Genomic DNA, 26366 nt, shown 5'->3' with positions numbered 1-26366 from the left:
GCATTTTAGATATGAGAATGACTGACATTGAAAATTGGAAAGCTTTGGTGCTTGTATTATTTTTAAGTTATGATGTTCCTAATGTACATAGTGATGGTTTGATTACTTCAAACTTTGGCATTATTCTTGTGTGAACATGAAATAATGAAATTGCTTAGGAAGCTAAGGTCTTTATTTGGATTCACTTACATCAGTTTCTGTTTGTTTAGGAAATTTCCCTGTCAATACCAGTTGATATAGACCTCAAATTATGCTATTTGAAGAAATTTTGGACAAATATTTAACATTCATAGTACTTTTGTATTTTATTAGAAATGATTTTAATTCCACATCCATCCACAAAGTGTCTCACTAGCACACTTGTTTGTAAGGATACACAGACCTGCGTTCAGTATATGGTCTTATGCCTTTTTTACTTTGCTGTTGTTGATAACAGGCACAATTCAACATATTGTTGGTTGTATAGAGTTGGTGCTACTCCTGCTGGAGGACCTCAAGAGAATTTGCTTGTCTCCTTAACCAGAACCACCAGCATTAAATATAAAAATATGCTTCTGGCCTAGCAAGCCTTTCTTCCTGGTCACAGATACTGAGAACTCAGTTACCTTTTAAGATCAGTTGTACAATTTTAGACTTTCTCCAGTCTCTTTCTAGTAATCACTTTTCAGATGAATTGTGCCCGGGTTTGAATGTCCACAGTTTGAGGTTTTATATGATATCCTCTTCCACTTAAAAGGGAAAGACTTCTGTTCGAACAGTGAGCACAAGAGAGTTTGGCAGCTCACTCACAGTCTGAGGTTTGTGGTCATATGCTGTCCCTGCAGATTTTGTCTTCAAGCCATTTACTATCATTTAATGTGCACCACTGCTTTTGACTTGGATATGAGATTAATTAACTGGAGTTCAACTGCATGTAACCAACTCATGATGTTATGTGATTTTAATCATCCTCCTCCACAAAACTACAAATGGGACTAGGAAATGGGGAAGAAATCGCAGCTGTTGCATAATAATGGCCTCCCTGTAGCTGGCATCCATCTTGTGTGATTCTCATAAACTTCAAATTGATCATTCAGATTGTTATTTACAGAATGATGGCACATTCTAAGCTTGTATATCCTGTCCCCACAAACATCAGGCACACCTGCCAGTGATTATGGCAGGCTGACCTGCAACTGAGAATATACATTCTCTTGTTATAAATGGATGTCCAAATCACTTTGAGGTTTTCCAGAGTACTTAAAAAGTAGCAGAATGAATTTTTAAGCTTCTACTTAATGTGTTTGCCAGTATGTGTCAGTACAACAGCTAAAGTGAGAGTTCTTTTTCCTCATCCTAGTTCTGCGTTCCATTTTTGCTTAGAGCTTTTGATCAAATCCCAAAGGTTTTGATAACTCACTTGTGTCATTCACACTGTTACAGGATTCTTCTTGCATGTATAACCATGTCCTACTTAAATGGTTTCTTAGGGGCAGAAAGGCAGAAATTATTTAAAATCACAAACAGTTTACTGGAAAAGACGAATATTAAGATCATAAGACGTAGAAGCAGAAGTAAACCTTTTGGCCCATCAAATCAGCTCCACCATTCATTGAGATCATCATGGCTGATCTGATAATCCTGAACTCCACTTTCCTACCAAATCTCCATAAGCCTTGATTCTTTTACTGATTCGAAATCTATCTATCTCATGAAGATTGTTAAGGAAGGTGGAATTACAGAGCAGTGGGGAATGAATGGGGAAAAGGACTGAATGGATAACTTTTCCAAATAGCCTGATTAGCCAATTAGTCTCCTCCTGCATTGCATAATTCTGATTAAAGAATGTGCCTTATATAGCAAATAATAGTAGTGCAGTGTTGACATGTCTGTATAAAGTCCTATGATTTAGAGAATATACTTAACAAGCTAGCCTTGACAGCTCTCTGCAATAAAGAATTCCACAGAATCACTACCCTGTGAGAGTAAAGGAAATCCTCTTTATCTCTGGCTTAAATGAGTGACCCCTTACACTAAGATTAAAAACTCTGGTTTTGGACTCTCCCACAAGCATGAACAATTTCCCCACTTCTACTCTGTTAAGCCCCGTAATTATCTTATTTCAATAAGATCTCCTCTCATTTTTCTAAACTCCAATGAGTGCAGGCTCAACCTTCTTGTCTTTCCTCATGAGAAAATCCCTCCACACCCTGAATCAACCTAGTGAACCTTCTCTGGATTGCCCAAAATGTCACTATATCTTTCCTTAGATAAGGGGACCAAAACTGTTCACACTGTGCCAAGTGTGGCCTGACTGGTGCAGTGAGCAGTTTTAGCAAGACTTCCCTGTTTTTATTCTTCATTCTCTAAAGGGGAAGGAGATGTAATGGCTAACATGAAGATTGTTAAGGAAGGTGGAATTACAGAGCAGTGGGGAAAAAGACTGAATGAATAACTTTTCCAAATAGCCTGATTAACCAATTAGTCTCCTCCTGCATTGCATAATTCTGATTAAAGAATGTGCCTTATATAGCAAAAAATAGCAGTGCAGTGTTGACATGTCTGTATAAAGTCCTATGATTTAGAGAATAAAAATAATTTATCAAATGCTGACTTGACGTTATTTCAGAGCTGCTTGGATTGACAAGTGTCGTCCTGATTTATTTATCTCGGAATCTACATATGCTACTACCATCCGAGACTCAAAGCGATGCCGAGAAAGAGACTTCTTGAAGAAAGTGCATGATGCAATAGAAAGGGGTGGAAAGGTATGATTGTAAATACTGCGATACGTGAAAAGTAGACCTCTTTCCTGTATACGCCACACATTGGTATTTCAGCATTTTTAAAAACATGTATGTAAGTATAACTGCTGGCTCATCTGATTAAAGCTAAACTGAGTACGTGAGCCTGGCCTGTACTGAAGTAACTGATCCTATCCTTTAGTGCTGTCCCTGGTTTCTGTGCCATTGAATCAAGTGGCCTTGACGGAAGCTGTGTGCCAATATTAAATGAGGGTAGTTTCAGTTTCTCTGGAGTATCTTTAGCATTTTCATAACCAACAGACACTGCTTTGATTAAGGGCTTTGAAAACAAGGGGGAAACCAGTGTCCACAGACTTAGACTTGATGTCAGGACAGATGAAAAGGGGTTAATGAGTAAAGAAAAAAAGTGAAAATATTCAATGTTTACCATATATCATTCAGCTCAGTGGATTTGCAATTTGGTAATCAAGACTTCTGAGAAAGCAGAGTTAGCACACAGGGTGAGAGAGGCTGTGCGAGTGTGGTTCCTTCCCCAGTTTAAGGTTATACTTTTAGTCCTCATTTTTAATATACGCATCTATAATAACAGCTTGTGCCCACATTCAAAATGGGCACTGCCTATTCAAACTTATCATGTGGTGAGTGCAGCCTCCTGAACTGGTGCTGTAAATTCCATTGTAAATGTGAGAATCATTGTTGACAGGAAGTGCAGCAGATGTAAAATTTTTAATATACCACAGGTAGTTCCCCTGAGGCTTGGCAGCCTGGGTTGGAAAGACCAAGTATGTTACTCAAGGGTCTGAATGTGACGGGACAGTTTGACAAGGCAGGAAAAGAGAAAGTGGAAGAGGAGGTTGAGAGATTAGGGTTAAGGTGAGGTAGACAGGGATGTGGGAAATGAGCACATTACTGAATGTCAGTTTAGCCTATGTACTGATAGGAGAGAATGCCTTCATTGAGCCAAGATGATATGTGGAAGGGCTTCAAAAATTTAAATCCTCGTTTTGACTTTTTATATATGTATATGATATAGAAGTCTTTAGCAGTAATTCAAACTATTAGCACGCATTTACAATATATTGAGAAAGAAAAGAAATATTTAATTGGTTTAATGTTCATAGAGCATAGCATGGTATAATACAACATTCTGATTAGTTTGGCCAATTATCCATGACTCTTAGGGTCAGCATTCCTAATTTTCTAATTTGCTTTATGACTGGTATAATTCAGACCAGAAAGTTAATCTAATAAACAAATAAGTTGGTGGTCTGTGCCATGATGGAGGATGAAGTGGTATTTTCAGCTGCATTAGCTATGCTCAGTCTTTCCATCCTCTGAGACTCAGATTCATTTCTGCTGCCAGTGGAGTAAAAAAACCTCTAGCACCTCCAGATTCTCCCAGCCTTAATTAAAGGCATTCATCCACTTTGAAATGTGTCAACAAACCCCACAACATATGAACCTGCAATCTACCTGGAACAGGAACAATGCATATTCAAGTGGAACTGGCAAAATACTCAACTGTATCACTGGCTGCAACTGAGTACAAATATTTCACATTGGTTTTTCCATATTATTTTATTATTCAATGAAAGAAGTAGTGTGTTGTCCTCGACGGAAGAAATTGCGAAGTTATTGAGTAGATTATTGAAACTATTTGATTTAGAGACAAAAAAAATCCAAAACTATAAATCAGAAACAAAAAGAAATTGGTGGAAAAGCTCAGCAAGTCTGGCAGCATCTGTGGACAGAAATCAGAATTAATGTTTTGGGTCCAGTGATCCTCCTTCAGAACAGGTTTAAAGAATTGTTTTGCTTACTGCAACTGATTTACAATTTAAGTGAAACTCTGAAGAAACCTTGCAAGATTGAATCACTTGTTGATATTAAGCTCCTAAATTTCTCTGCGGTTTCCAGCATTTTGTCTTTTTTAAAATTTTTGTGTGGAGAAAAGTTACAATGGTGATTCAGGCATCTATCTTACATCTCCTATTTTTCGATCTGCCATCAACGCAGGTTATGTTAAGCTATCCTCCAATGAAGGACCATTTATTGATTTCTCACCTTCCCTTTTGTTGTCTGATCCTTTTGTAGAATGTGTCATGGTCCCTTGTGATATTCTTTAATTTTCTCCCCTTCTCCCCTTTTACATGCTGGCTCATCCTGAAAGGAGTTGAGGTGGAGATCAGCCATGATGTAAATGATTCCACAGCAGGCTGTTCCTGTATCCCACACGTGCCTGACAATCTCCACTATCCAAATCAATTTGAGTGTGGACAGCGAGTGTCATTGCTTGCTATTGTACTGAGGAGAGACCTTGTGGTGTGTTCTTTCCAGCTTCTACATATGATTGTCTACCCGTAGGAGTCAGCAAGTCAGACCTCAACTCCGCTGTCTCCTCTGTTCACCCCCAATCCTCCTCTACAGGGCTTGCTGGTGCTAAAAGCAGTAGGCTGGTGAAATCTTGACATGGACAACCAAGGGAAATAGGAATCCAGAGTTTGTCTGACCTAGTCATGTATCCAAAAGTATCTGCACGGACTAGACATCCAGGGAAACTCAATGAATGAAACAGGAATGAATGTCGTGCTATTTTTAAAAAATGGTCAATTGGAACTTTTAACTAACGTACAATATTGTGTTAAATACAAGCCTTCTTTTTAATAGGTTCTGATTCCTGTCTTTGCCCTTGGACGAGCCCAGGAGCTTTGCATCCTTCTGGAAACCTTCTGGTAATTTTATCAGCTTTCAAATAAATAGTACGCCCAAAGATGGCAGAGATTATTTTTCATGACAGTAGAAAGACAGTGCAAATTAGTTACATCTTCTGCTCAACTTCTAAGTTCCGGTGCAAGGTAGTTCTGTCTGCTCAGCTTTCCTACCTTAGCCCTTCGATCACCACAATCTCCAAAAGAAAATCAATCAATTCACCTCGTTGCTTAAGTAATTAAAGCCATTCAGATATTAGAAATAACCCCATTACTGCAGTGTTTATTTTACATTGCTTAAAGATGCTATTTTTAATTAAATATTTTAGCCATGTATGGCATAAAATATTGTTTATATATTTTCCTTTCAGCTACACCTGTCTTGGCCTCTCTCTGCTGTAATAAATGTGATTAAACTTTTAATGTTTCTTGGGGGATGTTGTTCATAGTTACACCCTAACTCTTGCCACTTCACTCACTGTCTCTGTGTTGTCAGACTGCCTTCCAGCATCCAATCCTAGATGAGCCCAGATTTGCTCCAGTTCACCATTTTGAAGTTGTCTCTTGTCATCACTAGTTTCATCGCCCTTTCATGACCATTGTTTTAGGCTGATCCTAAATGTTTACAAACTCAGCATCTGATGTAACCTCACGTTGAATTTCTAACTCCAGTCCACCCAAACACAAAGGTCAGCCCTGTCAGAAGGACACTGCGGCATAGTTGTGATTTCAATGCTTTGGAGACTTGGGTTTGAATTCTATCGGGGCAGCCGGTCGAATTAAAATTCGGTTAATAAAATATCATTAATGGTGACCACGAAACTACCATAAATATAAAATTTCATCAGGTTCACAATACCCTTTGGGAAATATACCTACCACCCTCACCTGACCTGACCTATGTGTGACTCCAGGTCCACAGCAATGTGGTTGACACTGGCCTTGAACTGAATGACTTGCTTAGCCAATAAGGGATGGTCAACAAAGGCTCACGAAAGAACAAAGATACTCATCATCCCATTACATTGCCTTTACACAGCTCATCTGCATCCAAATCGTCCTCCTGTCCTTTGTCATTTTCAGAATGCATTCTTGATTAGGTTAAATTTAAGCTTATGCAAAGCTCACCTACCTTTTCTCTGCAAATTTCTGCAATTCTTCAACATTTGCAAATGTATTGTTTTTCTATATCTGTCCTCTAATCCTTGCCCCTTCTAAATTTTCAAGTGCATAATTCCCTGAAAGTGAGAGGTGAGGTCTATGTATAGTTATAAAAGTAGCAATTTGGAAAATAAGAATAACATTAGAACTCCCATGTGTTTCCTTGACCTCCAATGAACGAGTCAAGATAGACCTTTTGCCCAAGCCTTCCATGTGGCCACATTGTTGACACAGTTTTCCCTCTTTCCTGGCCCCTACCACGTCTAAATCATTCCAATTCAGAGACTCCACGTCTGTTGTTCCCTCCCAGTTCTCACAAACCAATCCTGAGTGTTTCCAGCTCCTATATCCTTATGGTTCCGCCAGCCCAGCAGTTCCTTATCATTAGTGTAGGTTTTTATTTACATATTTTTCTGCAACGTCTCTCTGGATTATGTAACAAGTTGAACGATAGTTGGCAGCGCATAAAATGCCATGAGCCAGTTTTGCTGTGAAAATATTCATGAAGATAATCCCCTTCTCATCGCTTGTGTGTGAAGGTACAGCAGTTTTAAGAAGGACAAATGCACAGTTAAAGTATGAATGTCAAAAAGTTACTGTCTAAGACAGTTAGCTTTGTAAAACAACATCTCCTTGTCTGCCTCACAATCAAGTGTCATGATTGCCATGCAGATGCTGAATATGCGTAATAGATACAAAGCTAGCTCAGATATTTAGATAAAAATCACACAACACCAGGTTATAGTCCAACAGGTTTAATTGGAAGCACACTAGCTTTTGGAGCGACGCTCCTTACTATCTATCACCTGATGGCAGTCAGTCATCATCACTGCTACTGAAAATTAACAAATTGTAAATGTGATGTCTGATTTGTTAATGTTTGTACTTAAGCAAGTTTAAAAAAGTTATTTTTTCCAACATATTTTCCTTTGCTATTTTATTTTTTTTCTTTATCTGATCTTTCTTTCTATCTGTTGGCATTGAATTTACCTGCTTTAATATGCTGTCCTTTTCAGTCATCCAGCTGAATCCTTCGTGATAATATAAAGACAATTTTCGAATTTGCTTGTCATGTCTACTTGCAGGGAGAGAATGAACTTGAAAGCACCCATTTACTTTTCAACTGGATTGACGGAGAAGGCTAACCATTATTATAAATTATTCATTACATGGACCAATCAAAAAATTCGGAAGACATTTGTGCAAAGGAACATGTTTGAGTTCAAACATATCAAGGCATTCGATAGGACGTATGCTGACAACCCTGGACCAATGGTATATAACTGATATTTTCTTGATCTTCCGGTTTCAGATAATTTGTTTGTGCACAGAACTTTATTGTTGAAAAAAAGTTTTATTTTACTTTATTTGAATCGAAATTTTGAGCATTTTAACTTGGACTAGATTCATATTTTGAACAGTGAAAGCCTACATATGTCTATTGTCATTGTTGCATTATTACAGTAGATATTTACTAAGGTGTTACTAGGGTTAGAAAGTTTTGAGTTGCAAATAGAAACCAGAGAAATTGGAGCTCATTATACCAGAACTAGAGAAATTGGAGCTCATTATACCAAAGTGGAGGTAGGAGTTGATATAGCTGCTCAAAATTATATATTTTGATTAATATTATTTTCCATTTAATCTAATGTGCTGATTTGCTACCAGTGGTCAGTTACTTTGTATCTGGAAAGCCTTCAATTAACCTAAAGAATCAAGGAGATATTCAGAGAAATCATTTCATGAGAGTTGTTAAGAGATTGAGAACTCTTTCAAAAATTGAGAGAAGCAAAATTCATTATTATTGTAAAAGGGAAGTCAATAAATATTTGGAATTAGGAAATTTAAAAGGGTATGGCATGTGTTTAAGAGAATGTTATCAAGTGATTAGATCGTTCTGATAAAATGGATCAAGTAGACTGTGATGAACTTGATGATTCACTAGTTCAGTCCAGCCACTTTTGCTCTGATAATTTATTTGAACAAAGCTGAACCAACCCAGACACGTTTTTTGAATATTTCTTTCTCAAACCACTTTTGAATCACTTATACCAAATATGTAGTTGCATAGGTGCTGACAGTGCATCACTGAGGATTGTTTATGTGTGAATGTTGGCCAACTATTCAACCATAAAGAAAATACTGTTGAATCTATCACATTGTTTTCCAGCAGGGCTTGCTGGATAGTACTTAGACACAGGAACATTGGTTACTGTTGGGCTTTTGCTATCTATCCTGGTGATGCTGGAACCAATTCTAGTGGCCCAGCTATAACCTTGATGACATTAACTAATTGGTCAAACCCAAGTGTCCATGGCTGAATAGTTTACAATGCTGGTGGCAGATTTTGTTGTACTTGGGAACTCAATCATACAGTAAACAAGATTCTGATAATACTTTTCTGGATGTTAAATTATTTTAAAAATCCTACTTGGAATTTTGAGGCAAAAATACCCAATTCTGAATTAGAATTGCAAAATCTCAACCTGTCTCATTTTCAATACCTGCTCTATACCACAATAAAAATGAAAACTGAAATGAGTTTGAGTTTGGACTTTAGGTTTCACATTGATTACTTGCATTTATGAATAGCTCTCATAATTGTTCAAATTATCTATATTAAAAGTGTTTACCTGTCCTTGATTATCAGTTGTTATACTTGAGTTGTCTTCAGCATTTTATTATTTCATTAGATTTGATGAAAGTTGTGCTTTATAAAAATTTTAATTTTGTAATTAAAATGTGAAAGATTTTTGCAGTAGTACTTGGAGATGTCCCTCATACTAAAGGTTGACTCTTCTAGGTTGTCTTTGCCACACCAGGCATGCTTCATGCTGGGCAGTCACTCCAGATTTTCAGGAAATGGGCAGGCAATGATAAAAATATGGTAAGGCAGCTGGTCTACTGACTCCAATTTTTTAATGTTTACCTTTTCTCATTTTTAAGTTCAAAACTGTATAGCATCTGGCTGTAAGATGTTAATTTGTTTTCTCAGGTTATCATGCCAGGGTATTGTGTTCAAGGAACTGTGGGACATAAAATCCTAAGTGGCCAGCGGAAACTCGAAATGGAAGGAAGGCAAACTGTAAGCATTTCTTCATAGTGTAAATACATGGGGGTTTTAAACCTTTAGGTTATACAGTCCAGAAAAGACCATTGTGGTCTCTTTAACCACCGTCCCCCCCAAAAAATAGACTCTTATTGATATGGTACTATATCACATAAAGTTAGTTGCTTTGTAATGTAGTGACTATTGAAAGCAAGTTTCCACAAAATCGGAGTGAAGTGAATGAACAGTCCATCCAGACAGAAGTGGGTACTGCAGACGCTGAAGATTAGAGTCAAGATTAGAGTGGTGCTGGAAAAGCACAACAGGAGAGGCATCATCCTAGGAGCAGGAACAATCAACGTTTCGGGCAAACGCCCTTTCATCAGGAATGAGGGAATCTGAACAGTCCATCTGGCAGTATAACTTGAGGAGCTAATTAATCTGATGAATTTCCTGAACTTCTTCCAGAAGTCCTATAGATTTTTAATATCCTCCTGATCTGGAGGAAGGAAGGAGTTTGGTTTCATATCTTATTTGTAAGATGGTAGTGTAGCAATAGTTAATATCCTTCTATTATCCTCTCAAGAATTTTTCTTTATTCTAAAATGTAATCCCACTGACCTTGATGGCATTCTACTTTTTACTTAAAGATCAATCTTGCAATAAAATCTCCTTCAACTTTTTTTTTCCCCTCTGGTAAGCATTCCAATTTCATTTTCTGTTCTTTTATCTGAGATCCCTCATCTCTGAATTTAGAATCCTTCCTCTGTGTCTTCTTTAAAACCAGGATTTTCTGATTTTAATCAATGACCAAAATTGTACATATTTCACCCAAGCTATCTATTGCTTCTTCAACCTTTCCTACAGCATTTTTCCACATCTGCCAGCTGTTATTTGGAGATTTAATTTAACCAGATTTCCTGTAATTGGTTTTCTTAATCCCTGTTATTTGTAGCTCTTCCTTCCCCTCTGCTAAATTTCATATCATTAACAAACTCAAACAGTCTTGTTTCTGTCCTGATCCTGAATCATGTATCTAAAATGTGTAAAACAAGCCGCATCACAGACTGTTCAGGCACCCACTGATCCCCTCCCCCTATCTTGCTATAGCTTCATCTCCTTTGTTTCCAGTGACTCAGCCAATTTGTGACATACTGTAGGAGCTCCTTCAGGACACTAGCTGTTTCACACATTCAACTGTTTACTCTGAATATATTTGTAAAATTCTTCCAAATTAATGGTATCTAGTATTTCTTGTTGTTTTAATCATAAATCTCCATTTCATTATTTCTGATCGGTTTCTCAACCTATTTTCATCTCTACCTTGGTCCCTAGATATATATATATAAAATAGTGGAAGGTAATTCTTTCTTTTGTTAGTAAGTCAGCATTGTCACTTGAGTCAGTTGTCTGCTTCTGGTTGTAAATATATATTGTGGGATATCCAGTGCTTTGTGTTGAAACTAGGAGAGGAAGCCTTTTCTTTCCACATCATTAGTCACATTGATCCAGTCTTCTCTTGAGCTATTTCAGTGTGAGTTACAGTGTCACAAAATAGATTTATGGTTCGTTGTGTCTTAAAAATAATAACATCTTTGTGCATTAAAACTAAATTTGAAATTTAAGTTTTGTTTTTTTACTCAAGATCATTTTAGTTTCATTTGATTAAAAAGAAACTTGATAAGACCACTCATTAATTCTATTGTAATGTATCCTTCCCAGCTAGAAGTGAAGATGCAGGTGGAATACATGTCATTCAGTGCACATGCTGACGCCAAAGGCATCATGCAACTTATCCGTCAAGTAGAACCACAAAATGTGCTGCTGGTCCATGGAGAGGCTAAGAAAATGGGATTCCTTAAAGAGAAAATTGAACAGGAATTCAGTAAGTCTTACTGCACTGTATCATTAGCTGCTGCAGGGCAAATGCAAGCTAATAAGACATTTCAGTACTCCAATCTAATCTTTTTATGTACAAAATGTTAAGGAATGAATAAAGTAAGAATAGGGCAAACTGGCAAATCAGCATACTCTACCAGTTTGCTAACAGTGAATGCTTCTTCATCTTAATACCTTTTTTTCTCACATTCTTTTATAAATAGTTACCTCAAAAATGCCTTAATTAGTTCTACTGTGGTGGACGGACATGCCACATTCTCTCATCCTTGTGCACAAAGAAACTGCTTCTGAATTTCCTTTTAGTTGACTTTGTTCAAGTTTTCAGATATTGGATTTTTAAATTTAGATTCCAATGTACCGTGTAATGCTTTTCCCTCCTCTGTACTTTGTTATTCCTTTCTATGTTATTGCTTTATAAATACTTAAGTTGGATCACCCCTTAACCTTGCAAATAAATCCAGTCTTTTGCTATAGCTAAATCCCATCATCACGATGATAGGTTATTACTGTTTAACACCAGAAACACTTTGTCCTCCTTAAGATGGGACAGGCAACATCAACACCCTGTGGGGAAAATAGGAGCAGGCATTGGACACTAATTCAAACACTTACTTATATATTCTATATGTTTTGTGATTAATTCCTTTCTTTGCCTATATCTCCTCTGTGCTTCTTTATTTCCACAGCAATCCCACCTTTCTTTCGTGCCCAAAATGTACTACCTCACAAGGTTGTTTGCTACTGTCATTCACTTAAGTGATCTATCCTTTTCTTCAACTTCACTGTAGTTCACAGCTTAACATCATTTGGAAGATTGGAAATATTCTTTTCTATGTACAAATATAGATCATTTGATATAAATTGTACAGCTGAGATCACAGTAGGAAATCTGCGTGGTTCCATTTGTTGAGCCATAAAATATTTAATATGTTTGCCTTGTAGCTCCTAAATCACTTTTCTATCCAAACCATGAAGTTGCCTACATTTTAACAGTGATCACTTATGGAGAAACATATTCGGATAAATTTTGGCTGAAACATATGATATTTATTGGGCTTTGACCAACCTGATGTTATGATTAAGCACATTGCCGTTTGCATGTCTGGAACCTGGATTTGAATCCTGTTCAGTCAGCTTGCATAGGGGTGTCCTCTCTGTCAGCTTTAGCGATTTCATGTAAAATTACTTTATGCAGCATAAGTCTTGGTGTTTGTGTGCAAATCCTAGACCAGCCCACATTCTGGGATAGAAAGATGCAGTAGGGGTGTTGTTGCCAGGCTTGGTAGAGTGAGTTATAGGATATAAAAACAAAGGAGTGTTTAAAGGAGTTTCTGAAGGTCAATGCCTGCTACTATTTTTCCATATGGATGTTGCCTGCCCCATCTCAAGGGAACAAAGTACTTTTGAGTTAAAGCAGCATTAATCATCTTCTTGCTCAGAGAGGCATAATATGAAAAAAATGTCCAAAGCTTAAGCATTTTTTGTTCTTGAATACTGACAGCTCTAACTTCAGTCAGCACAAAAGAAGTATCCCCAAAAGCTCATGCCTAAGAAACCTTTCTTTCCTACCTATGTAATTTGACTCAATTCATTGTCTGGTTGGAATGAAGATGAAACCCTTCCTAACTCTGAGACTTCCAATCAGCGAAACTTTATGTATATCGCTTTTTCTTTGTTTCCATTTGGTAACAAGTAGCTCATAAATGTAATCTATTGTCACTGTCACCAAACATGCTCCTCAAATGTGCTAATTCCCATTTAGAAATGTTCCTGCCCATTCCACCTGTCTGGTTTCTAATTGCCTGATCTGACCTTTCAACCTATGCATCTAGATGTCATTTCATCATGAACATAAAATTTTGAGTGTAATTTCAATCTTCTTGTGATTTTGCTTGCATAACACGATATATGTTTTTATTTAAAAGTAGTGGAAAAAGAAATTTTAAATCTTGTCTTTTTTTTTGTCCAGGTATTAATTGCTACATGCCAGCCAATGGAGAAACAGCATCAATAGTTACTAATCCCAATATTCCAGTGGATATTTCTCTTGGTTTGCTCAAGGGGGATTCAAGTCTTGGTAACTGAATTGTTCTTAACCTTAAGATTTAGTAAACAGCCTACTTAAGTTTTAAGAACCTGAAGTTCCCTGTTTAAGTAAAAGTATAATTGAATTATGGCTCATTTGTTTCATGTATTGCCTGGCATGGAACTGAGGCATGCAAGCAAGATTGCCCAGTTCAGTTCCTAGGTCTCTTTGTGGAGGTGGAACACACAGATAATTCCAGTGTAAGAGTTGTGCGGGCAACCAGTTTAGCTTACTTCCTTGTATTATCAGTAAGAAAAATTCATGTGCTTGGATATTGACAAAGGGAAGGCTGAAATTTGAAATGATGTTCACATTCATCAAATAGGTTACCAACACTGATTTTCTGTACTCACCTGCAAATGAAACATCATTGTTTGTATCATTGTTAGTTATGCTCTTTGTCAGCATGAGTCCTTAATGCAACATGGAAAAATAATTAAAGTAGAAAGGATGTGTGTTTATGTTGTACCTTTCACAGCGTGTTTTGCAGCTTAGAAAGTTTAGTCATTATTCTAATATAGGAAATACAGTAGCCAGTATTTCCATTGCAACATCCCACAAGTAGTAAACTGACAATGATCAGATTTATTGAAAATTGAAGCATTTTGGCCATGTTCTTCCTGTAGAGCCATGGTAGTTCATTATGTTCACTGCGAGTGGACTTGGTTTGATGTCAAACCCAAGAGTTCACCCCTTTGCTAGTCCCTACTACTGTGTTGAAATGGTTGCCTCAATTATACACTTGGGCCTCTGGTGTGCAACTTGAGTACCCAATCTTCTGACTCAGGTGAGTGACACCTCTGACCGAAGACTGACACAACTAAAAACAGTAAATCTGATGTGGAAATTTGGTTATTAGTTTCCAGTAAATGTACAGAAAGGAGAAGATGCTTATAATGTCTGTTTTAAATGACAACTGGACCCTGAAGTGTTTTACAGTCAAAGAAATGTAGTCATTGTTGTAATGTAGAAAATGGGCAGCCCAATATACCAGAGCAAAATCTTGCAAACAGCAATGTGATAATGACCTGTTCTTGTGATGTTGACTGAAGGATAAATATCAGCTAGGATGCTGGGAGGTACTAATCCATTTCACATTAAGCAAACTAATAATTTTTCTGTCTTTAAAAGAGTTAAAAGCAGGTTGTTATTTTTAAACCGTGGGCAGCTTTCTTGTGGTGATGCTGGTAGCTCTTTAATAAGGAGAAGGGCATCATACAAGATAGTTCACAATGTTTATCTTGGCCTATCCCTTTAAAGCACAAGGTATAATTGTGATTGAGTCAGTTAGTGGCTAAAGACGGACTTTCTTTAACAAGTAGTCAGTTTGAGTTTTGGCATTCCATACTAGGTGTGATGGATGCATCGTCAATAAAATACCGTAGACCTTGTGTGAAATTACTGGATGATGTGGAGTTTATAACAGTAGACGTGATAGTAAAAGCATGATGCAAAGATTCTATAAGAATGCAGGAAATCAAGATTAGTGGATGGGTAAGCAAATTTTCTTTAATTGTCCTTTCACATCTGAGGCTAGGATTCTAATATGGGCAATGGGATTGATATCTGCAATGGACCTCAGTCAAATTCATCTTCGGATGTCATGCTTTAGAATGTCACCAATCGTGATTTGCTGGTTTCTCTGTCCTCCATGTGTGTCCCAGGAATTGTACTTTTTTTTTGGTAATCGTTTGTAAAAGTTCTTCGTCTGCTGTCTTCAAAACTTCTTCATTGGTTGTGTATGTTATCCAACTAATCCTCATCATGCATCTCATAAGCCACATCTCTGTTGCCTTTAACTTGCATTGTCTGCCCTATGTTCCAGCATTGTCTCAATATAATAATACAGACCAGATGTAGTGTTTCTGAAATCTAATTCTAATATCCATAGAGGTGCTCTTTATTTTAATAAAGTAGTCCAACATTTTGGTGCAAGTTTGTAAAGTAAGTGATACATGCTGCCTGATGTCTTGATAACTTTCATGAAGTGAAATAGCTTAGCTATTTCAAACGAATTTCTAGTGAATGAAAGTCCTCACCACAACACTTCCCTTCATCTGCACCAGTTGAGACCATGTTTTGTTACAATCTGGCTAACCACAACATGGAAATATCATACATGTGTAGTGGAGGTTTTGCCATTGTGGTTGGAAGCTTAAGCTGCATTGTTTTTATAATGTTGAAGCATCTTCTCCATGAATATTAATGGGTAAGATGACACTTAACCATGTACAAATAGAAGATGGGTTCATACCTGTCACTGATGTTTTGATTTTCTTATACACTGATCAGGGACCAAAGACTCAATAGAGTGGCAGGTTAGAACTAGACAGTATTACAGGAGGCAACTTTCCACTTGTATTCAGAGAGTAGACAAGTAGCAACCCGAGGACATGGGAATTTGAGCCTGTACTGGGCACTGCAGCTGAAAAGCTGAACAAGAATTAAATTTACATTGCATTAAGGTAGCTTTCTATATAGTGTCTTGCAGAGTGTTTGAAAGTAATCAAAATTTCAATTTATTAGAGGTTGAGAAGAAAATAACAAAGCCAGGTTTTTATGAAATGAATGTAAACACAGTCACTGATACTTATGTTTGATGATGTCTCTGATTTTTCTCCCTCTGTTCTATAGGTCCAGTACCTGATTCAAAGAAACCAAAACTAATGCATGGCACACTGATTATAAAGGATAACGTAAGTAATGCATGTTTAAATTTGGGGATCACTTTAAAGAAAGATAAAACACAAAGTCACTTGCTCTTGTTGCTTTTATGTTTAGAGCCTTCGCCTAGTTTCACCTGAACAGGCTGTGAAAGAATTGGGTCTCAGTGAACATCACCTTCGTTACACATGTAAAGTTCAAATACAGGACCACCACTCCGAACAAGATACCTTAAATCGAATATACAACCACCTGAAAAAGTGAGTACATTGCCCTACTTAGGCCAGTGGAGATAATAGCTTAATTTATTTTTATTGCCACCATAGCAAAATGGGTGTAGAGTCAGAAATGTGAAGCAAGAAAAAAATGTCATTCAGAGCAGTAACTGGAAAGGATGGGCAGCAGCCAATAGTAAACCAAGAAATGATCAAAGAAGGAAGTGTCAACCCTTAAGAAAAGGTCTGCGACTAATTACTGTTCTATTCAAATGACTGCTGCGTTGCACAAGTTAATTTTTGTACTTTTCCACCATGGCTAGTACAGTTTTGGGTTTGCTGTGATACCTTCTTGGGTTTGGTAGTGTTGGATGTTCCCAGACTTGGATCTCCTGTCCCTATGTGCTGGGGTTTACTCACAATTAGCTAATATTTACATATATGAAAACGTGACTAGGAAGATGTTGCATCATGTCATATGGATTGGATATAGTAATCTTGCCAGACCCTGAACATCATGAGCCATCCCTAGAAAGCAGCAGCAAGGAAGTTCACAATGTTGAGAACAAAGTGTTCCATTTTCCAATGGCAAAATGAGATTATCACTAGTGAGCACAAGAGGCCTATTTGCATGCATTAGCATGTATTAACAACTTAATCTCATCAGTTTCCCATTCTCCCACGAGTCAGACAGAAACTAGATGGTGACAATTTAAAGTCATAGCAATAACCTGGTGACTCCAGCCCGCTGCCAGCTGCTCCAGATCTTCATCTTGAACACTCAGGACCAATATCTCAATTGCCCTACTCCATGACAGCAACTGCATACACACTCCATTCACAGACTTGGCATCTGCCTTGTATCAGCCTCATCAGGACATATCTTCAATATACTTTGCATGATTCTGTACTACAAGTGCTTCAATTTGGAACATACCAGCACTTAACATTGGAATACAGTTACAAGGGCACTTTGCAGTCAGGGACAGGGACCAAACTCATGAATTCAACCAGGTTGTATCTCAGGGCTGCATGCTCACTCCCATAGCACTCACTCACTGTGCCTACTTCAATGCTTGCAGCACCCGCCTGCCTTGGTCCCTCAGCTAGACCTTAAAGGCTCACAGTATTTCTGTCTTGCTTTGCTTTTCAGTACAGACACAAAGCAGGGAACTTGTCATGATTGTCAGCCAGGGAGCACCATGCTGTATCAATCTTTCACCTACAGCATGTAACAGTAGCCTAGCCAGCAAACACATAGCCATTTGATTAATGCACATGCAATGTGTCAAAGTTGAAGGGGAATAGTCCTCAGTCAGGTCATGGGGGAGCAGTCATCAGTCAGGCTGTTACGGAACATTGATCAGAATAAGGTACAGTGTCAAAGTTCCATGTTGAGACATCCCATGGCCCTGCGTTTTGGATTGTTCCATGTCCACTGTATAGAGAATTACACTAAACAGTCATTTGTGAGTGATGTGAATGCTTACAGCTAATGTTATGAAAATTCTGTTCTGTTTCTAATAATCCCGACTTGGGTTCATTTTAAGTGTGAATGAAGTTTGGCTGAATCCTCAGATGTTCACCCAGAAATGTGTCAAGGCTGATACCAATGCAATTGTTGTTAGATCAATTTGATTCCTATCATTTCCCTGCAATGAGGTCAGTGCTGTAGCTCAGGCAGTATGATTGGCAGCATAGCTGGCTTTTCCTAGGCCAGAGTAAACACACTGCATTGAGAGTGCCATATCATAATGCAACTGAGTTCCTCAATAGGAAAAAGTTCCATTCCAGCAATGTGCAAGTCATCTATGATCATCAGTAGCACATCTTGGAGATCTGTGCCAGCTACCAGCCATGACACATCCAACCTTGTGAACTCTAATGGTCTGAGTTCATTTCAAAGACTGGATGCATTGCGAAGTTACTTACTAGGAGACAAGGACGACCATGGTTGATGGCTCCATAGATACAATGTAGCCCATTATTCTACCAGAGCAGACAATAGGCCACCTGGAAATCAGATTCCACCTTTGGATCAGACTTGGAGGAGGGGAGCAGGATAAGAGGGGGTCCCTGTGGTACACTGTGTTTGGTGTGGTACACTGTGTTTGGAGTCTAGTGCATAATCCTTGTGTGCTGCATTGTGCTACAGCAGCAGCAGGCAAAGAGGGCACGAGATGGATGCTGAAAAACTAAGAGTATGGCAGCAGTCTTCCAAGGAGGAAGGTGAGGACATTGCGCAGGGGAAAGTCACCTTCATCATTGTGAAGCATTGCGGTGTCAGGCACTGTAAGCCAGACAAGACATAATTAACATCTCCCTCCAGTGTATGTGAACTGGATGCAGGGAACTGTAAATGTATTGGTCCTTGAAAGGCACATATCTGTTTCTGTTCCCACAGGTATATGAAGTTTCTGTTTGTTTACTGTTTAATTCTGCTGTTGCTGAATAACAGTGAATGTTTTGAACCTTTTGAAGACTTTTCCTGTTTGTGTCGGGCACATGTTGAACAATTCAGGCCACTAAGCATTGGGGCAAGAGTAGCACTAACTTTAACAGAATTGTAAGATAGGATGAGACTAAGGACGGGTAAACTGTGTGGCTTGGGTCTTAAATGGTGAGAGCTATGAGATTGTGCATTTGCATGAGCAACAAAATCTCTGCTCTGTCACCAGTGTGTCCTGGGAAGCATGGGTTTGTGGTTGCTCTTCCACTATGTGCGGTGAAGGGCAACTCTAGACCTCAAACTCTTGACCAGATGCATGTTGGGCATCAGTGATGGCACTAGGCACCAGGATTAGATTACTTACAGTGTGGAAACAGGCCCTTCGGCCCAATAAGTCCACACTGACTTGCCGAAATGCAACCCACCCAGACCCATTCCCCTACATTTACCCCTTCACCTAACACTAGGGGCAATTAGCATGGCCAATTCACCTAACTTGCAAATTTTTTTTGGACTGTGGGAGGAAACTGGAGCACCCGGAGGAAACCCACGCAGACATGGGGAGAATGTGCAAACTCCACACAGAGAGTTGCCTGAGGCGGGAATTGAACCCGGGTCTCTGGCGCTGTGAGGCAGCAGTGCTAACCACTGTGCCACTGTGCTGCTCATGTCCTGGCAGTGCCGAGTACTTGTCTCTGTGATGAATGGGAGAATACAACAAGCAAGGTACTATAGAGGAAAGTGAGGAGTCAGAGTCGAAAAAGGTGGCGCTGGAAAAGCACAGCTGGTCGGGCAGCATCTGTGAAGCAGGAGTGTTGACATTTCAGGCATAAGCTGTTTAGGTCTGATGCTTTGGTAACGTGACAACCCACAAAAACACACTAGGGCTCATGGAGAGAAGCCCTCCATGGAACTTGACAAAAATGACATTTTAGCCAATTCCAACTGGTAAGATTCAGTCCTGTTATTGTTCTTATTCACTCATGGAATGTGGGCATTGCTGGCTTGCCAGCACTGCTTTAACATGTGACTTGACATGATTCTTCAATCTGTAGCTTTGATATTGTTCAATGAGCAAAATAACATTGTGTACAACAGTTATGATTGGTCTCAGTTAATTTGACCAATACAGCTCATCTCTTGAAATAATACATGATAACAAAGGGTACAGTTCTCCACATCTGCAATCACCTCCTTGGCTTAAATAACTTCATCCCAACCCCCTGTGAACTAACCTTGTGGCTGTAGACAAAACTGGACCCAGGCAATTTTTGTTCGAGGTGACAGCCAATTTGCATTTCTGTTGCTATTTGATCTTCCCATGTTGGCCACCAGCGATATGCCAAATAGCTTCTGTTGCACACTTTAACTAGGTGTTACTTAATATAATGTTTCTGAGTATCACTACAGGCTAACAAATTGGTTATTATTAAAATCTTTTGGGAAAACTAATATCCTTGTCAGTAGAGTATTTCATCTTTTTTTTTTAAATGGCTTAATGCAAAATGTTTTCCCTTAAATCCCTATGTTTAAATGTAGCTCCTATTCAAGCCTATGCTGTAGCAAAATGGTCAAAAAAAATCCCAAACCATAATCCATCTCTGTTCTCCAGTAAGTGTCTCAGTGGTTTGGATTGGAGCCTTTCGTATTGTATTGCTGATTGATTTGCATAGGCGATAAGATGGATGAATGTTCATTTCTGGGAACAGAGGCAAGGGACACAGTAGCTTCTGGAAGAAAAAACAGTTAGTCCAGTTATTGATGCTACTGATCTTTATTTTGAGACCTTGAGCGTGTTCTGTTCTGTTTCCATTAAAAAATATCAGCACACTCAGTAAGACTGTTGTTCAAAATTTGGAGTTGAACGGTAGCCTTGCTGCACACAAATAATGTTAACTCAGCTGCTGACCTACTCGTCAGCTAAGGGTTGCTTAATAGACATTGTATTACTTTATAGGGATATTTCTTCAAGCAGTTGCAGCCTATAAAGCATTAAACATAGAAGGTTCAAAAATAACTCAATCAATTTTTAATGTTTATTTTTATTCTTTCCTTGTTGTCTGGAAGTATCTTGAAAGACTATCCGATTCAACATCTGCCTGATGGTTCTGTGATGGTGGAGTCCATTCTCATTAAAATCAGTGCAATGTCTGATGATCAGAGTACTAAGGATGTGTTAGTTTCATGGACCTACCAGGTGAGTGATCCTGTTTTAGAGACCCACTGTCTTTCATGTCTAGTGAGGCTTGTGTTTAGAATACTCCACGTCTTGTATCCAAATGGAGGCTCTGTGTCTGTCTCTCATACTTCATCGGCAATTGATGAGGTTGGGTAATGTCCAAAGGTGCCACAAGCATCTTAAACATTCCCACACTGAGAGGGATGCTGACTCTGCTAATATCCAAACTGTTCTTTAGTAAAGAAATATTTAAAAATTGTCATTGTGAAATTGTCTAAGTCTTTGTGGCAGGAGGTGTCCGTGTGAGAGTCTCTGTGGGTGAGGATGTCTGTGGTCGTGGGTGTGTGTGTGGATTTCTCTGGTTAGGGGGTGTGTGTGTGTATGGGGTTGTAATTTAGAGTGTGTGCATGTTCCCTTGTCAGTTGGTGTGTTAGTCTGTGTCTGTGTGGATGTGAGGACTTCCAGGATGTCCCAAGGTTTGGAACAGTCAGCAACACTGTCAACCGTTGATTTCATTACTGGCTTTTTCATTTATTGTCAAATCTGAAGACACAAGACCTAGCATACCCGACATTACCACGACTCAGGGATAAACCTATGTCAATCTGCAGTGTGATTAGGTGTTTAGAAGCTTAGATTTCAACAGCAAGGAGAAGCTAATAGGAAGGGTATGAGCTTGAAAGTGCAGCTAAGAGGCACATTGCATGACCTGCACATTACGCTTGTCTGATGTTCCATTTCACATTCAGAAATATGATAAACTTCCCTTATCAAATGAAGATTCCTTCTGCATGCTCAGTGTAGTGGAGTTGCATACTGTGTTTTTGTAATTAAGATATAAAAAAATTACAGCTGCCATGATATATACTGTGTCCTCTGGTTGCTCAGATTAAGAAGCGACTATCTCTAGGATGTTTGATAAATTGATGATAATTCTATGTCAGTGTTATTAAATTTAAGTGAGTGATTGTTCCATCTGCTGATTAGACCGTGAGAGTTGGATTAGGGGACAGCAGAGCAGAATTCCTTCATGGTCGCAGGTCACTCTGGGAATTCATGCTGATTGAACACTTGTCTTGTTGAGAATTTAGCCACTTATTTACATATACAAATTATCTTTTGAAATTATTCTGTCAGGATTATGTTCTATGGAGGTTTCAAGATTATGAATATCATTAATTGTTACTCTTCAACACAATTTGTAAACTTGCTTCAATTTGACAAATTAATTATTCAATTTTCCAAACAAATCATGGATGATTTGCAGTAATGATCTTTGACACCATGCATTTAATCTTTTAAAATCCATGACACAAATTTGAAATGGGAACTAAGCTCAGCAATTTTAATCTTTTTAATCACATTACTCAATCCTGTTTTTTAACTACTGGCTGTTCCTCATTGTTGTTTGATCAATGTTGTCAAAGTGCTTGCTTCATATCGTTGGAAGTGGATCTTCACAGTGTCTTTAACCTACTCACTGACATGTAAATTAACCGATTAAGAATCACAAGTATTCTATATACCTTTGTGTGACCTATTGCAAGTGTCACTATGCAAATGAGAGGATATGGAATTTTACAGTGTATAACTGCCATTAGTAAAACAAAATAACTTCACACTTTGTACCCAATCAACACTGAGTGGGTGAAATGTTGTCTGGTGGTGTTTCAATTTTACAATAGAGCATTTTACAAAGTTACAAAACAGTTAACTGTGGCAAACTGAAAGCTCTATGGAGTTCGTCTTTCCCTGGTAAAAAGTGTAATCTCATTAAATTGGAGGCAGTACATGTTGAAAAGTTATTTGGTTTGTAAACTTTCCAACAGAAGAAAGCTGTAGTTCAGCAAAGGAATTTCCATCCAATATGACTTAAGTGCAGTTGTGGATTAACATGTAATGATCTGTTTCAACAATAACTTGTGTAGAAGTTTTAACACAGTAAAATTGTAGAATAATGCAGCATAGGAGGGAATCATACACCCACTTAATTCTACACCAAACAGTGACTCAAAGGAATTGGGTTTTGTTTTGAAAAAAAAAGCTGTTCTGTAACATGCAAAAGACTTTCTATAAAAAGACAGGTAACGATTGGCAGATTAACCTGCCCCAATTAGAGGACTCATACCTGGAATATAAGTACAGTCATTCCTCCATATCCACAAGGGTTCTGTCCCCGAGAACCCCTGCAAATAATGATATTCATGAGTGCAGAGCTTGTTCAAAAATAGGTTAAGAATCACAGATATGTGACTTTTGCCTGTGGATTTTTCCAAAATAATTTTTGGTGCAGATAGGCAAAGTTCATGTTTTATGATTTTGCGAATACAGAGGATTTACTGTATTTGAAACTAGTCAGGAGATCACATTGACCTGTTTGATCAGCTCTTCACCTCTTGTGCAAAGAAGTTCCTGCCACAGGTTCCTGGAACAGGTTCTGGGATCAATAATGCTTGTGAATTTATGAAGTTAACAATGTTTACTGACTCTTTTTAATCTCTAGGATGAAGAATTGGGCAGTTACCTGATAACCTTGTTAAAGAAAGGATTGCCTCAGTCAATTGCTCTCTGACCCACTGGATGACAGGAAATGAATTTAGCACAGATGATCTTTTTCATATTTTTATATTTAACTCTTTGTAAAAGAGTTCAGCCTTGCAGGATCCAAGAAGCTATGTTAAATATGCCATTGTTTATAGAAAATTAGATTTGGAGGCTCAGATGCATGTGACCTGCGGATTATAATGAGTCATATTTTGCCCATGGAACAGGATGATTTGGTTCAGTTTTATTTTTCTAAGTAGACATGTGGATTGAATTGGAATTTGAGAATGTATGTGGCTTACATACTGTTTTGACTCATTTTACCAGAATATGTTTGTAAAATAAATTTTTAAAACTGTTTGGATTTTGTCATCCATTTTTGTGTTGCTTTATGACATCCTTTGCTGTGCCATAATGAAAGCATTGTTTTCTGTAAACACAGCAGTCGACTGGATATCTGTATCCTCAAACACACAGCCATAATTATGGCCATTATGATTTAAATTTAACTGGATGTGCTACACACATACTATGAGTGCGAAAGCAGGGCAGAAACTGGGAATTCTGAAGTGGGTTACTTGCCTCTTAACGTCTCACAGTCTTTCCATCATCGATAAAGCACAAGTCAAGTAAATGTTAGAGTACTGTGCACTTGCTTGACTCAATACGTACAGATTGAATAACATTCAAGGAACCTGACCCAGGACAAAACAGGCTGCTTTTCATTTGAACCCTGTCCACCATCTTAAGCAATCAAACCCCACCTCCAAATACACTGCAGCAACATACATACCAATTTCAAGAGCACCTTCTAAAGCTGTGACATCTACCAAAACAGAAGGGCAAGGCCATTAATTTCACAAGAATACCACCATCCCAACTTGGAGATATTGCAGTCATCGCTGAGTTGACATCTTGTACTTCCTACCCCATAGAACTTGTACACTGTACGAACTGCAGCAGTTCATCAATGTTACTACTATCTTCTCTAGGGCAATTAACTGATTAAGAATCACAAGTATTCTATGTACCTTTGTGTGACCTATTGCAAATTTCACTATGCAAATGAGAGGATATGGAATTTTACAGTGTATAACCGCCATTAGTAAAACAAAATAACTTCACACTTTGTACTCAATCAACACTGAGTGGGTGAAATCCTGTGAATAACCACAGAAGAAAAGTTTCTGAACTGAATTTGGTTCTACTTTCATGTCTGGCTTTGGTTTTTGATGCACCAGCCTGAAGCAACTTCTAGAGTTTCATTAACTTTTAAATGAGAACAGGAAAGTGTCTAGCTCTGAGCCATGAGTTCTTAGTCTTATCTACTCCAGAACCATGAACAGGTCGATAAGAAAATAGATAAAGCTGATGGATAATAGGTTTAAAGTAGCACAATAAATAAGTACTGGAATAAATTAAAATGAAAGAGCTGAAGAAACTCAATACATCAGGCAACATGTGAGAGAAAAAAGGTAACATTTTGAGTCTAACTTGACTCTGGAGGATTTGTTTTAGGAATGGTGTGAGTACAGTTTGCTTCATCTAAGTAGCATTTATCAAATCCTTTTAATGGAAAAATGGTCAAAATGTTCTGAAATGTAACACTGGTTGTCATTAAAGTTCCAGTTTGTTATTTCGCATTTCTTGACAATTTTTTGTTTTGAGGTGAAACAACAAGCCATATTTGAAACCTTAATATCTGAAAATGTGAAACACGTTGAAGCTAAATTTCTCCTTGTTACTATTATGCAGTGGGTAAAAACAATGACTGCAGATGCTGGAAACCAGATTCTGGATTAGTGGTGCTGGAAGAGCACAGCAGTTCAGGCAGCATCCAAATAGCTTCGAAATCGACGTTTCGGGCAAAAGCCCTTCATCAGGTTCCTGATGAAGGGCTTTTGCCCGAAACGTCGATTCTGAAGCTATTTGGATGCTGCCTGAACTGCTGTGCTCTTCCAGCACCACTAATCCAGAAACTATTATGCAGTGTTTTGAAAAGCTTTTTATGATGAGCAACAAGTGTCATTTTTAAAACCTGCTGATTTGTCCATTGTTTTAAAACAGGACAGGACAAATCCAAGAATAAAATCTAGCTTGATAGATTTCTAAAAAAAATTCAACATATTGATCTTACATTAAAACATGAACACACAAGGCTGCAGACTTGGTTTTAGCATTAAGCCAAATATGTATTATACAGAGGAAATAAAAATAAAACAAACCAAGCTAACATTTTAAAAGATTTCAAAACACAGCACAACAAAATCCCAATATAGGAACAAATTACTGCAGATGCTGGAATCTGAACTGAAATCAAAAAGTGCTGAAGATCATAGCAGGTCAGACAACATCCCTGAAGAGAAAGCAAGCTAACGTTTCGAGTCTAGATTTCACAAAAACAACAAAAACCCCTATTCTACTAGTTTCAAATCTAAAACACTTAAAAGATGACTATATAAATGACACAACTTTCATCGCAAGTCCAACCCTATACTCACACTTATCATTTACCCATGTTTTATTAGAGACAATAGGTGCAGGAGTAGGCCATTCTGCCCTTCGAGCCTGTACTACAGTCAATATGATCATGGCTGATGATCCTTAATCAGTATCCTGTTCCTGCTTTACCTCCATAACCCTTGAATCCACTATCCTTGAGAGCTCT

At 38.1% G+C, this 26366-nt stretch overlaps 1 protein-coding gene across 3 annotated transcripts in view; it reads left to right on the top strand.

Moving 5' to 3' along the window:
• Positions 1 to 24058, top strand: part of ints11 (integrator complex subunit 11) — a 36049-nt gene extending 11991 nt beyond the window's left edge. For all 3 annotated transcript variants that reach the window (XM_072586479.1, XM_072586481.1, XM_072586480.1), the window contains 11 exons: positions 2609 to 2747; positions 5412 to 5476; positions 7699 to 7888; positions 9417 to 9500; positions 9609 to 9698; positions 11385 to 11547; positions 13531 to 13638; positions 16282 to 16343; positions 16429 to 16571; positions 21043 to 21172; positions 23658 to 24058. In XM_072586479.1, the coding sequence (XP_072442580.1) occupies positions 2609 to 2747; positions 5412 to 5476; positions 7699 to 7888; positions 9417 to 9500; positions 9609 to 9698; positions 11385 to 11547; positions 13531 to 13638; positions 16282 to 16343; positions 16429 to 16571; positions 21043 to 21172; positions 23658 to 23726 (1243 nt within the window). In that variant the 3' untranslated portion in view covers positions 23727 to 24058. The remainder of the gene's footprint in view (positions 1 to 2608; positions 2748 to 5411; positions 5477 to 7698; positions 7889 to 9416; positions 9501 to 9608; positions 9699 to 11384; positions 11548 to 13530; positions 13639 to 16281; positions 16344 to 16428; positions 16572 to 21042; positions 21173 to 23657) is intronic.
• Positions 24059 to 26366: the final 2308 nt, after the last annotated feature.

This window comes from Chiloscyllium punctatum, chromosome 16 (genome assembly GCF_047496795.1).
Source record: "Chiloscyllium punctatum isolate Juve2018m chromosome 16, sChiPun1.3, whole genome shotgun sequence".
NCBI classification, from domain to species: Eukaryota; Metazoa; Chordata; class Chondrichthyes; order Orectolobiformes; family Hemiscylliidae; genus Chiloscyllium; species Chiloscyllium punctatum.
Note: the sequence above shows the minus strand (reverse complement) of the source record. Positions and strands in the feature narration are given on the sequence as shown.